This window comes from Hippopotamus amphibius, chromosome 1, assembly GCF_030028045.1.
Source record: "Hippopotamus amphibius kiboko isolate mHipAmp2 chromosome 1, mHipAmp2.hap2, whole genome shotgun sequence".
Classification (NCBI taxonomy): Eukaryota; Metazoa; Chordata; class Mammalia; order Artiodactyla; family Hippopotamidae; genus Hippopotamus; species Hippopotamus amphibius.
Genome location: NC_080186.1, coordinates 169,103,291 through 169,119,752, shown reverse-complemented (window position 1 = coordinate 169,119,752; position 16,462 = coordinate 169,103,291). Strand labels below are relative to the sequence as shown.

The window sequence follows — 16,462 nt, the reverse complement described above, 5'->3', positions numbered from 1 at the left end:
CAGGACATTGAATCACCAGAGAACTCCTGACCCCATGGAAAATTAATCAGCAAGTGCTCCCCCACAGTTCTCATTCTCAACACCAAGCTTGAAATCCAATCAAAGGCCAGCAAGCTCCACTGCTTGACACCTCAAGACAAGCAGAACAGAGGTAAGAGGAATTTCTACCAGGCAGCATAGGGAAAGGAGACAGCAAATATGATAAACTAGACAAAATGAGAAAACAAAGAAATAACTTGAAGGCAAAGGAGCAAGATAAAAATCTACAACACCAAATAAATGAAGAAGAAATTGGAAAACTGCCTGAAAAAGAATTCAGAGTAATGATAGTACAGGTAATCCCAAATCTCAACAAAATAGAGAAAATACAAGAAACATTTAATAAGGACCTAGAAGAACTAAAGAGCAAACAAACAGTAATAAACAACACAATAACTGAAACTAAAAATACTCTAGATGGTATAAACAGCAGAATAACTGAGGCAGAAGAACAAGTAAGTGAGTTGCAAAATAGAAGGGGGCAAATAACTGCCACAGAGCAAGAAAAAGAAAAAAGAAAAAAAAGAATGGAGGACAGTCTCAGAGACCTTGGGGATAATATTAAGCATACCAACATTCGAATCATAGGTGTCCCAGAAGAAGAAGCAAAAAAGAAAGGGTCTGAGAAAATATTTAAGGAGATTATGGTGGATAACTTCCTCCACATGGGGAAGGAAATAGTAAACCAAGTCCAAGAAGTGCAGAGAGTGCCATACATAATAAACCCAAGGAGAAACACACTGAGGAACATATTAATCAGACTAACGAAAATTAAACACAAAGAAAAAATATTAAAAGCAGCAAGAGAAAAGCAACAAATAACATATAAGGGAAAACCCATAAGGATAACAGTTGATCTCTCTGCAGAAACTCTGCAGGCCAGAAGGGAGTGGCAGGATACACTTAAAGTCTTGAAAGGGAAAAACCTGCAGCCAAGAATACTCTACCTAGCAAGAATCTCATGCAGATTTGACGGAGGAATCAAAAGCTTTACAGACAAGCAAAAGTTAAGAGAATTCAGCACCACCAAACCAGCCTTACAACAAGTGCTAAAGGAACTACTCTAGGCAGTAACACAAGACAAGAAAAAGACCTACAAAAACACAGCCAAAACAATTAAGAAAATGGTAATAGAAACATACATGTCAATAATTACATTAAATGTAAATGGATTAAATGCTCCAACCAAAAGACACAGACTGGCTGAATGGATACAAAAACAAGACCCTTATATACGCTGTCTACAAGAAACCCACTTCAGATCTAGGGACACATACAGACTGAAAGTAAGGGGATGGAAAAAGATATTCCATGCAAATGGAAGTCAAAAGAAAGCTGGAGTAGCAATACTCATATCAGACAAATTAGACTTGAAAGTAAAGACTATTAAAAGAGACAAGGAAGGACACTACATAATGATCAAGGGATCCATCCAAGAAGAACATATAACAATTGTAAATATCTATGCACCCAACATAGGAGCACCTCAACACATAAGGCAAATGCTAACAGCTATAAAAGGGGACGTCAACAGTAACACAATAATAGTAGGAGACTTTCACACCCCACTTACAACAATGGACAGATCATCTAAACAGAAAATAAATAAGGAAACACAAGCTCTAAATGAGACATTAGACCATCTTGACTTAATTGATATTTATAGGACATTCCATCCAAAAACTACAGAATGCACTTTCTTATCAAGTATACATGGAACATTCTCCAGCACAGATCACATCTTGGGGCATAAATCAAGCCTCAGTAAATTCAAGAAAACTGAAATCGTATCAAACATCTTCTCTGACTACAACGTCATGAGACTAGATATCAATTACAGGAAAAAAACTAAAAAATACAAACAAATGGAGGCTAAACAATAGGCAAATAAACAACCAAGAAGTCAATGCAGAAATCAAAGAGGAAATTAAAAAATACCTAGAAACAAATGACAATGAAAACATAATGACCCCAAACCTATGGGATGCAGCAAAAGCAGTTCTAAGAGGCAAGTTTATAGCACTACAATCCTACCTGAAGAAACAAGAAAAATTTCGAATAAACAACCTAATCTTACATCTAAAACAATTAGAGAAAGAAGAACGAAAAAACCCCAAAGTGAGCAGAAGGAAAGAAATCATAAAGATCAGATCAGAAATAAATGAAAAAGAAATGAAGGAAACAATAACAAAGATCAATAAAACTAAAAGCTGGTTGAGAAGATAAACAAAATTGATAAGCCATTAGCCAGACTCATCAAGAAAAAAAGAGAGAAGATGCAAATCAACACAATGAGAAATGAAAAAGGAGAAGCAACAACTGACACCACAGAAATACAAAAGATCATGAGAGACTACTACAAGCAACTATATGCCAATAAATTGGATAACCTGGAAGAAATGGATACATTCTTAGAAAAGTAGAATCTTCCAAGACCAAACCAGGAGGAAATAGAAATTGTGAAGAGACCAATCACAAGCAGTGAAATTGAGACTGTGATTAAAAATCTCCCAACAATCAAAAGCTCATGGCCAGATGGATTCACAGGCAAATTCTATCAAACATTTAGAGACGCGCTAACACCTATCCTTCTCAAACTCTTCCAAAATATAGCAGAAGGAGAAACATTCCCAAACTCATTCTATGAGGCCACCATCACCCTGATACCAAAACCAGGCAGAGATCTCCCAAAAAAGGAAAATTACAGGCCAATATCACTGATGAATATAGATGCAAAAATTCTCAACAAAATACTAGCTAACAGACTCCAACAGCACATTCAAAAGATCATAGGCCATGATCAAGTGGGGTTTATCCCTAGGATGCAACGATTCTTCAATATATGCAAAGCAATCAATGTGATACATCATATTAAAAAGCTGAAGGATAAAAAGCATATGATAATCTCAGTAGACGCAGAAAAAGCTTTTGACAAAGTTCAACATCCATTTATGGTAAAAACTCTCCAGAAAGTGGGCATAGAAGGGAATTACCTCAACATGATAAAAGCCCTATATGACAAACCAACAGCTAACATCATTCCAAATGGTGAAAAACTGAAAGCATTCCCTCTAAGAACAGGAACAAGACAAGGGTGCCCACTCTCACCATTATTATTCAACATAGATTTGGAAGTTTTAGCCACAGCAGTCAGAGAAGAAAATGAAATAAAAAGAATCCAAATTGGAAAAGAAGTAAAATTGTTACTCTTCGCAGATGACATATTATACACAGAAAACCCTAAAGATGCTACCAGAAAACTGCTAGCACTAATCAATGAATTTAGTAAAGTAGCAGGATACAAAATTAATGTGCAGAAATCTCTTGCATTCCTATACAGTAACAACGAAAGAGCAGAAAGAGAAATTAAGAAAAAAATCCCATTCACCACTGCAACAAAAAGAATAAAATACCTACGAATAAACCTGCCTAAGGAGGCAAAAGACCTGTATGCAGAAAACTTTAAGACACTGATGAAAGAAATCAAAGATGATACAAATAGATGGAGGGACATACCAAGTTCTTGGACTGGAAGAATCAACACTGTGAAAATGACCCAAAGCAATTCACAGATTCAACGCACGCAATCCCGATCAAATTACCAATGGCATTTTTCACAGAACTAGAACAAGAAATCTTACAATTTGTGTGGAAATACAAAAGACCCCAAACAGCCAAAGCAATCTTGAGAAGGAAAGATGAAGCTGGAGGAATCAGGTTCCCTGACTTCAAACTATACTACAAGGCTACACTGATCAATCCAGTATGGTACTGGCACAAAAACAGAAATATGGATCAATGGAACACAATAGAGAGCCCACAGATAAATCCACACACATATGGGCACTTTATCTTTGATAAAGGAGGCAAGAATATACAATGGAAAAAAGACAGCCTCTTTAATAAGTGGTGCTGGGAAAACTGGACAGCTACATATAAAAGAATGAAATTAGAACACTCCCTAACACCATACACAAAAATAAACTCAAAATGGATTAAAGACCTAAATGTAAGATCAGACACTATAAAACTCAGAGGAAAACATAGGCAGAACACTCTATGACATTCATCAAAGCAAGATCCTTTTTGACCCACCTCCTAGAATAATGGAAATAAAATCAAGAATGAACAAATGGGACCTAATGAAACTTAAAAGCTTTTGTTTGCATAGCAAAAGAAACCATAAACAAGAAGACAACCCTCAGGATGGGAGAAAATACTCGCCAACGAAGCAACGGACAGAGGATTAATCTCCAAAATATACAAGCAGCTCATGCAGCTTAATACGAAAAAAGCAAATAGCCCAATCCACAAATGGGCAGAAGAACCAAACAGACATTTCTCCAAAGAAGACATGCAGATGGCTAACAAATACATGAGAAGATGCTCAACATCACTAATCATTAGAGAAATTCAAGTCAAAGCCACAATGAGGTACCACCTCACACCAGTCAGAATGGCCATCATCAAAAAATCTAGAAACAATAAATGCTGGAGAGGGTGCAGAGAAAAGGGAACCCTCCTGCACTGTTGGTAGGAATGTAGATTGGTACAGCCACTATGGAAAACAGTATGGAGGTTTCTCAAAAAACTAAAAATAGAGCTACCATATGATCCAGCAATCCCACTCCTGGGCATATACCCTGAGAAAACCATAATCCAAAAAGAAACATGTACCATAATGTTCACTGCAGCACCGTTTACAATAGCCAGGATGTGGAAACAACCTAAATGCCCATCAACAGATGAATGGATAAAGAAGATGTGGCACATATACAATGGAATATTACTCAGCCATAAAAAAGAATGAAATTGAGTTATTTGTCATGAGGTGGGTAGACCCAGAGACTGTCATACAGAGTGAAGTAAGCCAGAAAGAGAAAAATAAATACCGTATAGTAACTCATATACATGGAATCTAAAAAAAAATGGTACTGATGAACCCAGTGACAGGGCAAGAATAAAGATGCAGATGTAGAGAACAGACTTGAGGACACTGGGGGGGGGGGGGGGGGGCAAAGGCGAAGCTGGGACGAAGTGAGAGAGTAGCACTGACATATATACACTACCAAATGTAAAACAGATAGCTCATGGGAAGTTCCTACATAACATAAGGAGATAAACTCTATGATGGGTGATGACTTAGAGGGCCAGAATAGGGAGTGTGGGAGGGAGTCAAGGGAGGGTGGGGATATGGAAATATATGTATAAATACAGCTGATTCACTTTGGTGTACCTCAAAAATTGGCACAAGAGTATAAAGCAATTATATTCCAATAAAGAGCTTTAAAAAAAAACAAAAACCAAAACCAAATAAATCTGCTTTTGTCACTAATAAAATTTGAAAAAAAAAAAAAGAAAGAAAGAAAGTACAGGGCTTCCCTGCTAGTGCAGTGGTTAGGAATCCACCTGCCAATTCAGGGGACACAGGTTCAAGTACTGGTCCGGGAAGACCTCACATGCCACAACTACTGAGCCTGCACTCTAGAGCCCTCGAGCCACAACTATTGAGCCCATGAGCCACAACTACTGAAGCCCGCATGCCTACAGCCTGTGCTACACAACAAGAGAAGCCACCGCAATAAGAAGCCCACGAACTGCAATGAAGAGTAGCCCCGACTCTCCGCAACTACAGAAAGCCAGCACGCAGCAAAGAAGACCCAATGCAGGCAATAAAAAAAAAAAAAAAAAAAAAAAGTACAAACTTAAGGGTAAAATGGGAAATACCAGTAAAGAAATGTAAACTGTAAGAAGAGTAAACTTGAAGAACGGCAATAAAAACTACCCAAACTGTAGCACACAGAGAAAAAAACCCAAAAACAAAATTTAACAGCACCTCAGAGACTCATATAATAACATCAACGTTTTTACAAAAAAGGTAGGTCAAAGGATATGCCACATCCATTAAGTTAGGGTATGAAAAAGATTGAAGCCCTGGCCTTTCAACTATTTTATACCAGCAGTTGGAATACAGTGGACCCTCAGAAAGATTATGATAAATGGATTAAGCCCAGGGGAAAAAAAAAAGTACATTGGTGAAAGGGCTAACAAGACAAGTATTAAACTTCTTGTGTTTTTCTTTTCCTCACAGTATGAATGTGTCTCTGTGCATATGTGTAAATATAATTTGGTGAGGCAGACAGTCTGAGGGTGATTTTCTGTTGATTTGGCCTTCTCCAAATAAACCACCAGAGGATATCCTTTTCCTGTTTGCAACTACATAAACATGAAGCTACGACGAGGGGAACTACAAGTTAGAATGAGAAGTTATACAAACTTATAGAAGCCACGTTTTCAAATTTAAAGCAAATATTAAGCCAGAACGTTAGACTTTCATTGCTTATCTTTTCTGAATTCCCATTTTTAGTATTTCATTCAACCTTTTTCATGGATCACTTAGTCCTTATGTTTCCTCTTTGTCTTTCTAGTCAGAGTAAGAGTGCTGTGAAATTAATCCTTCATAACAATGCTGTCCAGGCTGGCCCATTCCATTATCTCTACAACAGGGCAGGTGGGCAAAGCAATGCCTCCTTTGCTCTGAATCATCAGTTAGTAGTGATTCTCTGCATTTTCCCTGGAAATAATATTGATTTCTACTTTCAAATGTAATTCAACTAAAAAAATTTCTACATTGCTTCCGAAGTGCCAACACTGTGCTTAACTCAGCATGAGATACAAAAGGAAGAAACAAACTCGGTACACTACCAATTTACTATGATGATGAAAAAGATCAAGTTTACAAGTAACTAAACTAAAAAGCTGAGTGAAAAAAGTGATAAGACCCACAGTAAAAATGCTGTGGGTTCCAACATGTGAGAGGGAATATGAAAATGTCATCTAGGTGGAGCTGCACGAAGGATAGCATTACCAAAACAGGGCTAGGAAAAGACAAACACGTTCAGGGAATAGCATATGTATTTGTCAAGGACCAGAATCTAGAATGTGTTAAGTGGGAAACAGTGGAATATAAACCAGGTTTGCAGATTGTGTTTAGAAATGAAAGGCTTGGAATTTGAATATAAATTTGAAATGAAGAGCGTAAATTAGATAATGGTGAAGCACAGAAGATTTTTAAATAAGAGAAGGAAGGTCATATTCTTCTTGCAATTTAAGTGGAAGTTTAAAAAATGGAAATAAGCAAAAAGATAACTGAGACTTTGACTAGGAGACAGATGATATTCTTAACAGAAATATTAAAGGCAAGTGGAAGAAAATATGCAGCAGGACAAAGCTAGTTGAAGTATCAAAAGAATATCCTGGTGGAAATGCGGCACCAGTTTTGGAGAGATTGGCAGTAGAGCTCTGTGTTAAGGAATCATGCTGCCATGAGGTGGGATTTTTAGGATCACATTTACTTCCTATACAGAAACCAAAAAAGATAGGTGGGGGATGAATGTGTGCCTCAGGTTATTTACAAATAAGTTAAAGAAAAGTGCTTTATTTCAATAATTAATATCTTACTTTTTACAATCTTCCAGCTCTTGAAAAAGGAAACCAGGAAGCAACACTCCTTATCTCTCTTGAGTATTCTTTGAAGATACATAAAATATTCTATCCAAGAACATTCTAACATCTTAATGCATACTCTGAGCTAAATTTTAAGCTAATCTGATTAGAAACATTCATATTGAAACAATTACTTGCATTTTTTCCAAATTGTGATAAATGCTTTATTTTGAACTTCCTTTGAGATCCAAGAGCTTTTATTTTTAAACCAGAACACATGAAAGCTCTCAAGAAGGAAGTGAATAGGAGCACAGTCACACATTTGGCCATATAAAATGGTGTAAGCAATATTCCTATTGAGAACTGCTGTTAGGCTATCTCATTTCTCTTGCCCCTCCCCACCCCCACAACTCTCCAAATTAAAATACAGTTGACCTCTGAACAACACTGGTGTTAGTGGCACCAACCCACCTCCCCCCACCAACAGTTGAAAATCTGCATACGACTTTACAGTCAGTGCTCTGCATCTGCGGTTCTGTACGTGTAGTATTGTAGTATGCATTTATTGAAAAAAAAATCCACATATAAGTGGACCTGTGCAATTTAAGCTTATTTTGTTCAAAGGTTAAATGTACTTGTATATTTTGTAAGGCTCTGCTTATACCGTTATAAGCCATGACTGGTTTAGGTATTCACTTTTAAAACATTTCAAATGCTGAATTTGGATAACCAGGAAAACGACTTCAAATGTTGCTGGCCAAGGTATATACATCGGCAATGCACACCTGTAACTAAACGGAGCCTTGCAGGATGTTTGGTCCTGTTCAAAATGTCCATGAGCATATGTGGTCCATGCCAGATGGTCTGGGACAGGATCAAATACCAAGGACCTTTTGGCATGGACCAAGTATCTGTTAACCAAGGAGTGTATTCACAGCTTCAACAAGTACTAAAAGGGGGCCCGAGGTCAAAGGAGAGACTAAGGATCCAATATTGATATTTAACTCTAAGCCGCCTTCTTCTCTTTTAGTCTTGAGGACCCAACTGGATATACACACAATTTAGTTGGTATTATTTACTCTACCCACAGTTTTTGTTTTTTTAATTTTTTAAATTGAAGATCCAGAAGTTGTACATTATGGGAGATATATTTTATCAGTCAATTATGGTTCTGTTCATATTCCTTTTACCCTCTAGTAATAATTAATCTTTTCCCACAGTTTTATTCAACTTTTATCTTTAACTGTACACTCTATGTCCTCTTTAGAATTTAAACGTAGAACTAATAATGTCCATTGAGAAAAACATAAGAAAAGCTGAAGGAACATTAAAAAAACTACTCATATGCTTACGATCAGCAGAAAAACACTGTTACTATATGGTAACACATCTCTTGAACTCATATTCACATTCCATGTATGTAGTATAAGACAAATATATACGTATTTATGTATTTATTTATTTTAAGATTCTGATTTCTTCTTCTTCTGTTTTTATCTTTGTACGTTTGTTTTGTTTTAACCTTTATGCTGTTTCTATCCTTTGGCTATTGTCCTACGCTTAACCAAGGTTTGAGTTTGGGGACTTTTACCTTCTTTGGCTACACTAAAAGAGTTTATCTTACATTTTTGCATATTTGACTTTAGTATTATAATAGTTTTCTCCTTTAAATTTCTGAATTTCTGTTTCGGTTCTCGGATTTCATTATTTTACTCATCTGTTTACTCTCGCTAAATTCATTAAAACTTATTTTATCTTATTGGCTACTTTACACATTTCACAGCATCATCTTTTAACTACATGTTTTCATTTATGTGACCTTCTGGAAAATGTAAAACTAAAAGGGCAGAAAACAGATTGGTGGCTGCCAGTGGCTGGGAGTCAGAAGGAACTGACTAAAAAGGAGCATACAAAGCACTTTTTCAGGTGATAGAAATATTCTATGTCTTCATGCAGGCTATACTAAAGAGGGTAAATTTTATTATCTGTAAATTAAACCTCAGTAGCAAACATATACATACAAATACACAAACACAGTGATGCAGGAAGCCAAACTGATATGACTTAATGGTGAATTATGATGATCAGGGGAGAAGGGCCAACGGTAACTTTCAGATTTCTGGGGATATGAAAAGGTATCTTGTTCATGTTGTAATGAAGGGACTTCTCTGATGTCCAGGAAAGCTGGCAAGGATACCTGTCCACATTTCATGCTATGTTAAAACGAATCTCTTAAAAGGAAGAATGAACTGTGGAAAGTGTTACTGAGGAAGGAAAACATACAAAAGGTTGGAGCAGGGCAGCCACATACATGGTCATGGTCCCACAGGAGAAGACCTCCAACCACACCAGCAGCTGTGCTCTAGCCCTAGCCTCAGGTGGGTCATCCAGTAGGTGAACCTCCTGTAGATGTTATTATAAGCACAATTCTTCAGAAGCTCCTCCAGGATCTTGCCAAAGATACAGGACCCCACTGAGGACAGCCCATCTTTTAGTTCAGTGTAAAGCATTGACCTTTCCAAGTGACCTTGAACCTCAATCTGTGCACTATCCTCTTGTACCTTCTCTCACAACCATGGAGGGCTCTGCTCCTTGCTCCAAAAAGGTGATCATATCTGGCTTAGAGATGGATATACTAGTGAGATCAGATATCTATAGCTCATGAATATCTCAGCTCTGCTTTATGGTTTCTCATTGCAATGTCCAGACATTCCCACTTATCTTGAGAAAAATCTACAGCCACACCCCTGAACTTCATTAACCCAGGGTCAATCTTCCACAGGGTTCTTCTCTAGGAAAAACAAAGAGTCCAGAGAAGCACATCTCTACTTTGACTTTTAGGTATGCAACAACTCTAACTTAATCCACAAGATACTTCTTTTGGGGAGGAGTGGAATGCATGAAGCCCAAACACTCCATGAACACAGTAAGTGGTCCCAGAACCACTGTACTATTTTTAAATTTACTTTTTAAAAATTCCCTGTTCTATCTACTATAAAATGGTGAAGAGGGAGAATTCCTTGTTCTATCTACTATAAAATGCCAAAGAGGAGGATGTAGATGGCATGTCCACAGCAACAATCTCTGCAGAAAAAAAGCCTCACATAAACCAAAAATGGAGGCTTTTTTCCCCCATTTTGCACCTGCCTGCAAACTTCCCTTAACAGAGGAATGCTGATTTTCGTAAAACAGCTAAATCCGTGCAACTCAACAGAACCACAGTCTAAAATGTTTTCCTCCGACAACAATGATTCTGTTTCAATAGATCAGCACTACATGGCAGCCAATAGCCACACGTGGTACTTGAAATGTAGCTTGTCTGAATTGAGATGTGCTGTAAGTTAATATTAAACTTTGCCTTCTGAAGACTTAGTATGAAAAAAATAAAGTAACTCATTCATAATTTTTAAACACTGATTACATGTTAAAATGATAGTATTTGAATATACTGTGCTAAATAAAATATTATTAAAATTAATTTTACCTGTTTCCTTTTAATTTTTAAATGTGACCACAGAAAATTTAAGTGTTTATAATACAAAGGCAACTAATTTTCTTCATGACTTTGAATATCAACTACTGAATATAATAAAAATCAGCCTTTTTATAAGTTTAAGTTTAGTTGTTTCAAGAACCATTTTCTAATGAAAATATTATATATTAATACAGATTCTCTTGTATAAAAGAAATTAAAAAGAGCAGTATATTCATATACTGCTGGACCATATTTAATCACTCTCAAAAGGTAGATCACCTCTTTCATTAGGCTTGTAAATTTGAAACTAATAAACAAGGCATATTTTCTCAAAGGCCTTATGTCTGAATTTTGTACCCTAATTAAAAGATACATGACCACCTAAGGCATAAGCACAAGGTACTGGCAGAATAGAAAAGCCATATGCACAGCATACAAGCTCCTAAGGTATTACCTGATAGATATCAGATAAACTGCTGCTCCCAGAGTCACTGGCGATGCTACAACCAGACTGACTAGAAGACACATGAGTCACCTGTGGGTGAGGGTTGTCTGCAATGTGCATCTTGGTAAGATCGGCTGGAAGCTGAAGAAGAAAAATAGTTTAACATAATCTAAATATCAAACATTACCTTTAAAGACTTCTTGACACACTGTAACTTCTGCAACAAAATTTTGTTTTATGTACTTTCTGCGCAACTGAATTTCTAATCTAAATTCTCCATTCTTAGGAAAAATCTTAGAAAATGATAAGAACCAAACTAGCATTCTGACTATTAAGCAAACCTATAGTGGAAGCCCACTGAGCAGTTTTCAAAAGAAATTACCTTGAGTAATAGTATTTCAGAGGAAAAAATTGGACTTTTCCTTTTCCTCAAAAATATCAGCTGTTGCTACTATAAAGGGTAGGAATGCTCCCTCTCTCTCCCTCTCCTTCTCTCTCTCTCTCACACACACAACCCCTCACCAATACAAAATGGTTGCTAATACCACAATAAAACAACAAAATCTTGGATTAAAGTACAGCATCTGGCACCACGATGTAAGAAAAGTAACAGCTGGATGAATTGGGAGATTGGGATTGCCATATATACATTAATATGTATAAAACATGACTAATAAGAAAAAAACAAATTGTACACTTTAAATATATGCAGTTTATTGTATGTCGATTATATCTCAATAAAACTCTTTTTAAAGGGGGGGGAAAACAGTTGACTATATTCAATATTCCAAAAATTTAGTAAGTCTCTTTTCAGTTAATATTGTATTAGCTTATAGTTGGCCCCTAAAAAAATCTGTTAGTAATCATGTGACTTAATGAATCTCTGTACTACATATAGGGATACAAGAGAAACAGAAGGAAATGATTCCACCACCTCATCTTTAATATGGTCATGCTTTTATCAGGGATGCAAGTTGTACAATATAATTCACACCATAAAATTTTACAAAATAAATGCTATGGGAATCGAGAAAAGATACAAACCATTGTACTCCAAAGTAGTGAGAGAAAGTTTTACATAGGTGATATGATGATGTATTTTCCAAATAACTTCTCTGCAACCTGCTATTCAGGACTATTAGAGAAATCCATTTACTTTTTGGAGTAGGGTTTTTCATTGCTTTATTATAGGAAAATGTTAAACACATGCATAATAGTAGAAACTAAGTATACTCTAGAGGAGAAAATGGTCAAGCCTGAATTATATCTTATCTCAAGAGAAGTCATGGTAATTATAAAAAATTACACACAAAAAACATCACAAACTTCCCCTGCTGGGACAGATGATTCAGATGAATCCTGTAACTCAGATAAACAGAAAGACTGTTAACACACACACAACACACACGCACAACCTGGTCCTTGAAGCTGCTCCTCTCTTAAGTGTATTTTCTGATTCTTAAAGAGGAGGCAAACAGGTTAAGAAGCACTTCAGATAGCCCCTGCTTAGAGACAAAAGTTATTTCAAGGTCTAGCATGGAAGGGCCACGCTTTGGATTTGGACCCCAGAAAGTACAGTATAACCTACTAAATAAGTGTGATTGAAAAGTAAACTGATGCTCATTTTAGAATCATCTCAATCCCTGATTTTGGATTAAAGTCATATAGGATTACTAGTGCTTCCAGTCAGCTACTGAAAGCAAACACAAAACTTCACCACAGGAAAAAAAACCATCCTAGGAGTCAAAATACTACGAGAAATTTTCATACACAACATCCATTGTTCAAATACAACCAGGCACATTAGGACACAAGATGGCATTCATGGAAACTAAGAGAAATAATAAACTCTATAAAGCAGTGAAGAAAAACTTCCAAATAATGGAGTTATCAGATACATATTCTAAAATAACTTATAATAATTTAATATATACCAGGGGTTGGCAAACATTTTCTTTAAAGGACCAAAGAGTATACATTTTAGGTTTTTTGCAGGTCACATACAATACAATACAATCTCTGTGGTATCATTTTTTTTGCCTTTTTTTAAAAAACAATCTTTTAAAAATGTAAAAATAATTCTTAGCTCACAGGTCATACAGCTCACTGGCCATATTTGGTCCAGTTTAGCAATCATGACATACACCGAGAAAGACAAGACTAGTAAGAATTTTGGCAAAGAAAGAAAAACTATCAAAGAATGAACTGAAAAGTACAATTATGGAAATTTTAATAGTCAACAGATGGATTCAGTAACAAATTTGACAGAGCTAAGAAAAAGTAGTAAAATAAAGACTGGTCTGAAAAAATATCTAGAATGAAGCATGGAGAGTAGAAAGAATGAAGCTAGGAGAGCAGGGGCAAGAGCCAAAGGAGATACAGTGAGAAGGTAACATCTGAATAACCAGAGTCATAGAAACAGAACAGTACTTAAAGCATGCAAATAATGGCTGAGCATTTTCCAAATTTAACACAAGATACAAAGTCACAGACCAAGTAGCTTTAAGAATTACCGGCAAGATAAATAAAACCCAAACCATACCTATGCACAATAGGGTAAAAGTGCTGGGAAAAAAGACAATGAGAAAAGTCTTAAAAGTAGTCTGGAAAAAAAGAGATTACTTTGACAAGAGCAAAATTAAATCGATGGCTGACTTCTCAACAACTTGGAAGCAAGAAGACAACGGAGTGTTATCTCCAAGAGCCACAATTCTACACCCAGTAAAAACAGTCCTCAAAATGTGCAAAAGAGTCATTTTCAGAGAAACAAAAATGAAGAGAAATACTCCCACAGGAGACCACAGTGAAGAAAATCCACTGGGAAACAGAAAATGATTCCAAATGAAAGCTTCTATATGAAGAAGGCAAACCAATGAAAATTGGAAATGTGTGGATAAATCGACATTAATATTGACTATAAAAACTGGAATACAAAACAAAAGAAAGCTTATATAATTATATTAATGCCAGATGAAGTAGGATTTGAGGAAAAAGTATTAATAGAAACAAAAGGGGACATTTCATAATGATAAAAAGTTCAACACTAAATAGACATGCACCTAGTAACATAGCCTCAAACTGTATTAGGTGAAAAAATGACAATAGTAAAAGGAGAATTAGATGAATCTACAATTATGACACAAATATTTTACTACAGAGCTCTCAGTGACAGAATAAGCAAATAAAAAAAAGTAAAGAAGATATGAACATAATTAACAAATTTGACCTAAAGTGTATATATCAATACACAGAACACTGCAATCAAAAACTACAGAGTACACATTCTTTTAGGGTACATACATAAACATTTATAAACACTGACAATAAGGCAGGCCTCAACAAAATTCAAAAGATTAAAATTACACAGAGAATATCCTATTATTACAATGCAAATAAGGCAGAAATAAATAAGAAAAAGATAACTAGAAAATTATTATGCATTTGGGAAATTATAAAACAAACCTCTAAATAGCCCACAGGTCAATGAAGGCAAACTGGAAATTAGAAAATATTTAAACAGATTAAAAATTAAAATGTTATATATCAAAACCTGTGGAATAAGCTAAAGACATGCTTAGAGGCCATTTTATAGCTCTATTATGAGTACTAAAAAAGGAAGCAGAAAATCAAAGAGCTACCAATAACTGGTTTCAATAATACAGAAGATAGGAGTATGTTTCAGCTCAAAGATCTTCCTCCTACCTAGTTCCTACTGTTTAGATATAAAGAAAAAAATCTCATCTAGTAAGGAAGCAGACAGAAAGCCAAAGACTAAACATAGTTTTAAAATGACAAATACCTTGTTGGGGTGTTGGGATGAGGAAGATATTCTATATTCCAAGATTCCTAAAGAGGTAAGACCAAGGAGAAGGAGGTCACCCATAAAAGTAACACACTGAACCAAAGTGACAAGAGCATGTCTACAAACTGGTTTGGTAATGATATTTAAAATGTACCGAGTAATCGTCATCCTTACTAGACTCTAAATGGCAAGCATTATTATTATCATCCCTACCTTACTGATGAGGAACTGAGGCAATTAGATTAAGCATGTTGCTCTAGATCTCACCCTCAAGTAAGCAGTGGAGTTGGAATTCAAACCCAGGTTTATCTGATTTTAGTACTCTCTGCTCTGCTCTGCTCTGCTCTACTTTATGCCAGGAACTCTGTTAGTAAAGATGAAAACAGATGGGTCCTACCTTCAAGGAGCTCAATCTAATAGTGGAGAGAACACAAAAGGTTATAAGCATATAGATCTGCTTTCTAATTCATGAAGAAAACTTAGATCTTCTTATAGGAATCCCCTCAACCTTGCCATCTGATGGGAATAATAATGATGGTGATTGAAGTTAACATTTGAGTGCTTGTTATATTTACCGAATATGTAAACTATAGCAAATATATCCTTCTACATGCTTTTTACAAAGATTATCTAATTGAGCAAGGGCTACTGCAAATTTAAGAATAGTGAATAAAATAAGAGTGATAAATGTAATGAAGGCTGTAGTAGGACTAATGCTTATTAGGGCTAGGGTTGCTCCTCTGATTAAATGAATTAATAGGTAGATGTTATTATTCTACCCAATTTACAGATTAGGAAACCAATGCCCAGAGAAGTTATAAAGGTTGCCCATGGTCACATAGCTAGGAAGCAGGGGTACTGAAATCTGAACCCAGGCTGCCTGACTATAAATCTATTCTTCTTTCCTACGAAGTTGTTTCCTGATATTAAGTTGGGAGTTCAAAACACCCAGTACTTATTGTTTTCTTTATAATAAAGAAAACATAAAGGAAAAGGTTTCCTTCCAATAGGAATTCTTGATTTCTTAAATCTTCTCCACTGTCTTTCAGCTCATCTCCCCTTTTTCCTTTCCTGACCCCAGCCAGGGCTTAATAGCTGACTTTTCATCAGCAACCTCAATTCACTTAACTCCATCATCTTCCAGCCTACCAGTTCTGGCAAAATTTCCTATTTTCCACACCATTTCCTATACCTGAACTTCTGAGCTCTGTTGGAGTTCACCTATTCATAAAACTAGTGTTAAAGTTTTATTTGG

General features: G+C 36.0%; 1 protein-coding gene across 17 annotated transcripts in view; it reads right to left on the bottom strand.

Annotated features, from left to right (window-relative positions):
* The window catches only part of RAPGEF6 (Rap guanine nucleotide exchange factor 6), a 232,112-nt gene that overhangs the window by 108,012 nt on the left and 107,638 nt on the right, over window positions 1-16,462 (bottom strand). For 16 of the 17 annotated variants that reach the window (XM_057735731.1, XM_057735740.1, XM_057735751.1 and 13 more), the window contains one exon: window positions 11,415-11,546. The exons of the other annotated variant lie outside the window; for it this stretch is intronic. In XM_057735731.1, the coding sequence (XP_057591714.1) occupies window positions 11,415-11,546 (132 nt within the window). The remainder of the gene's footprint in view (window positions 1-11,414; window positions 11,547-16,462) is intronic. 17 annotated transcript variants of the gene reach the window in all.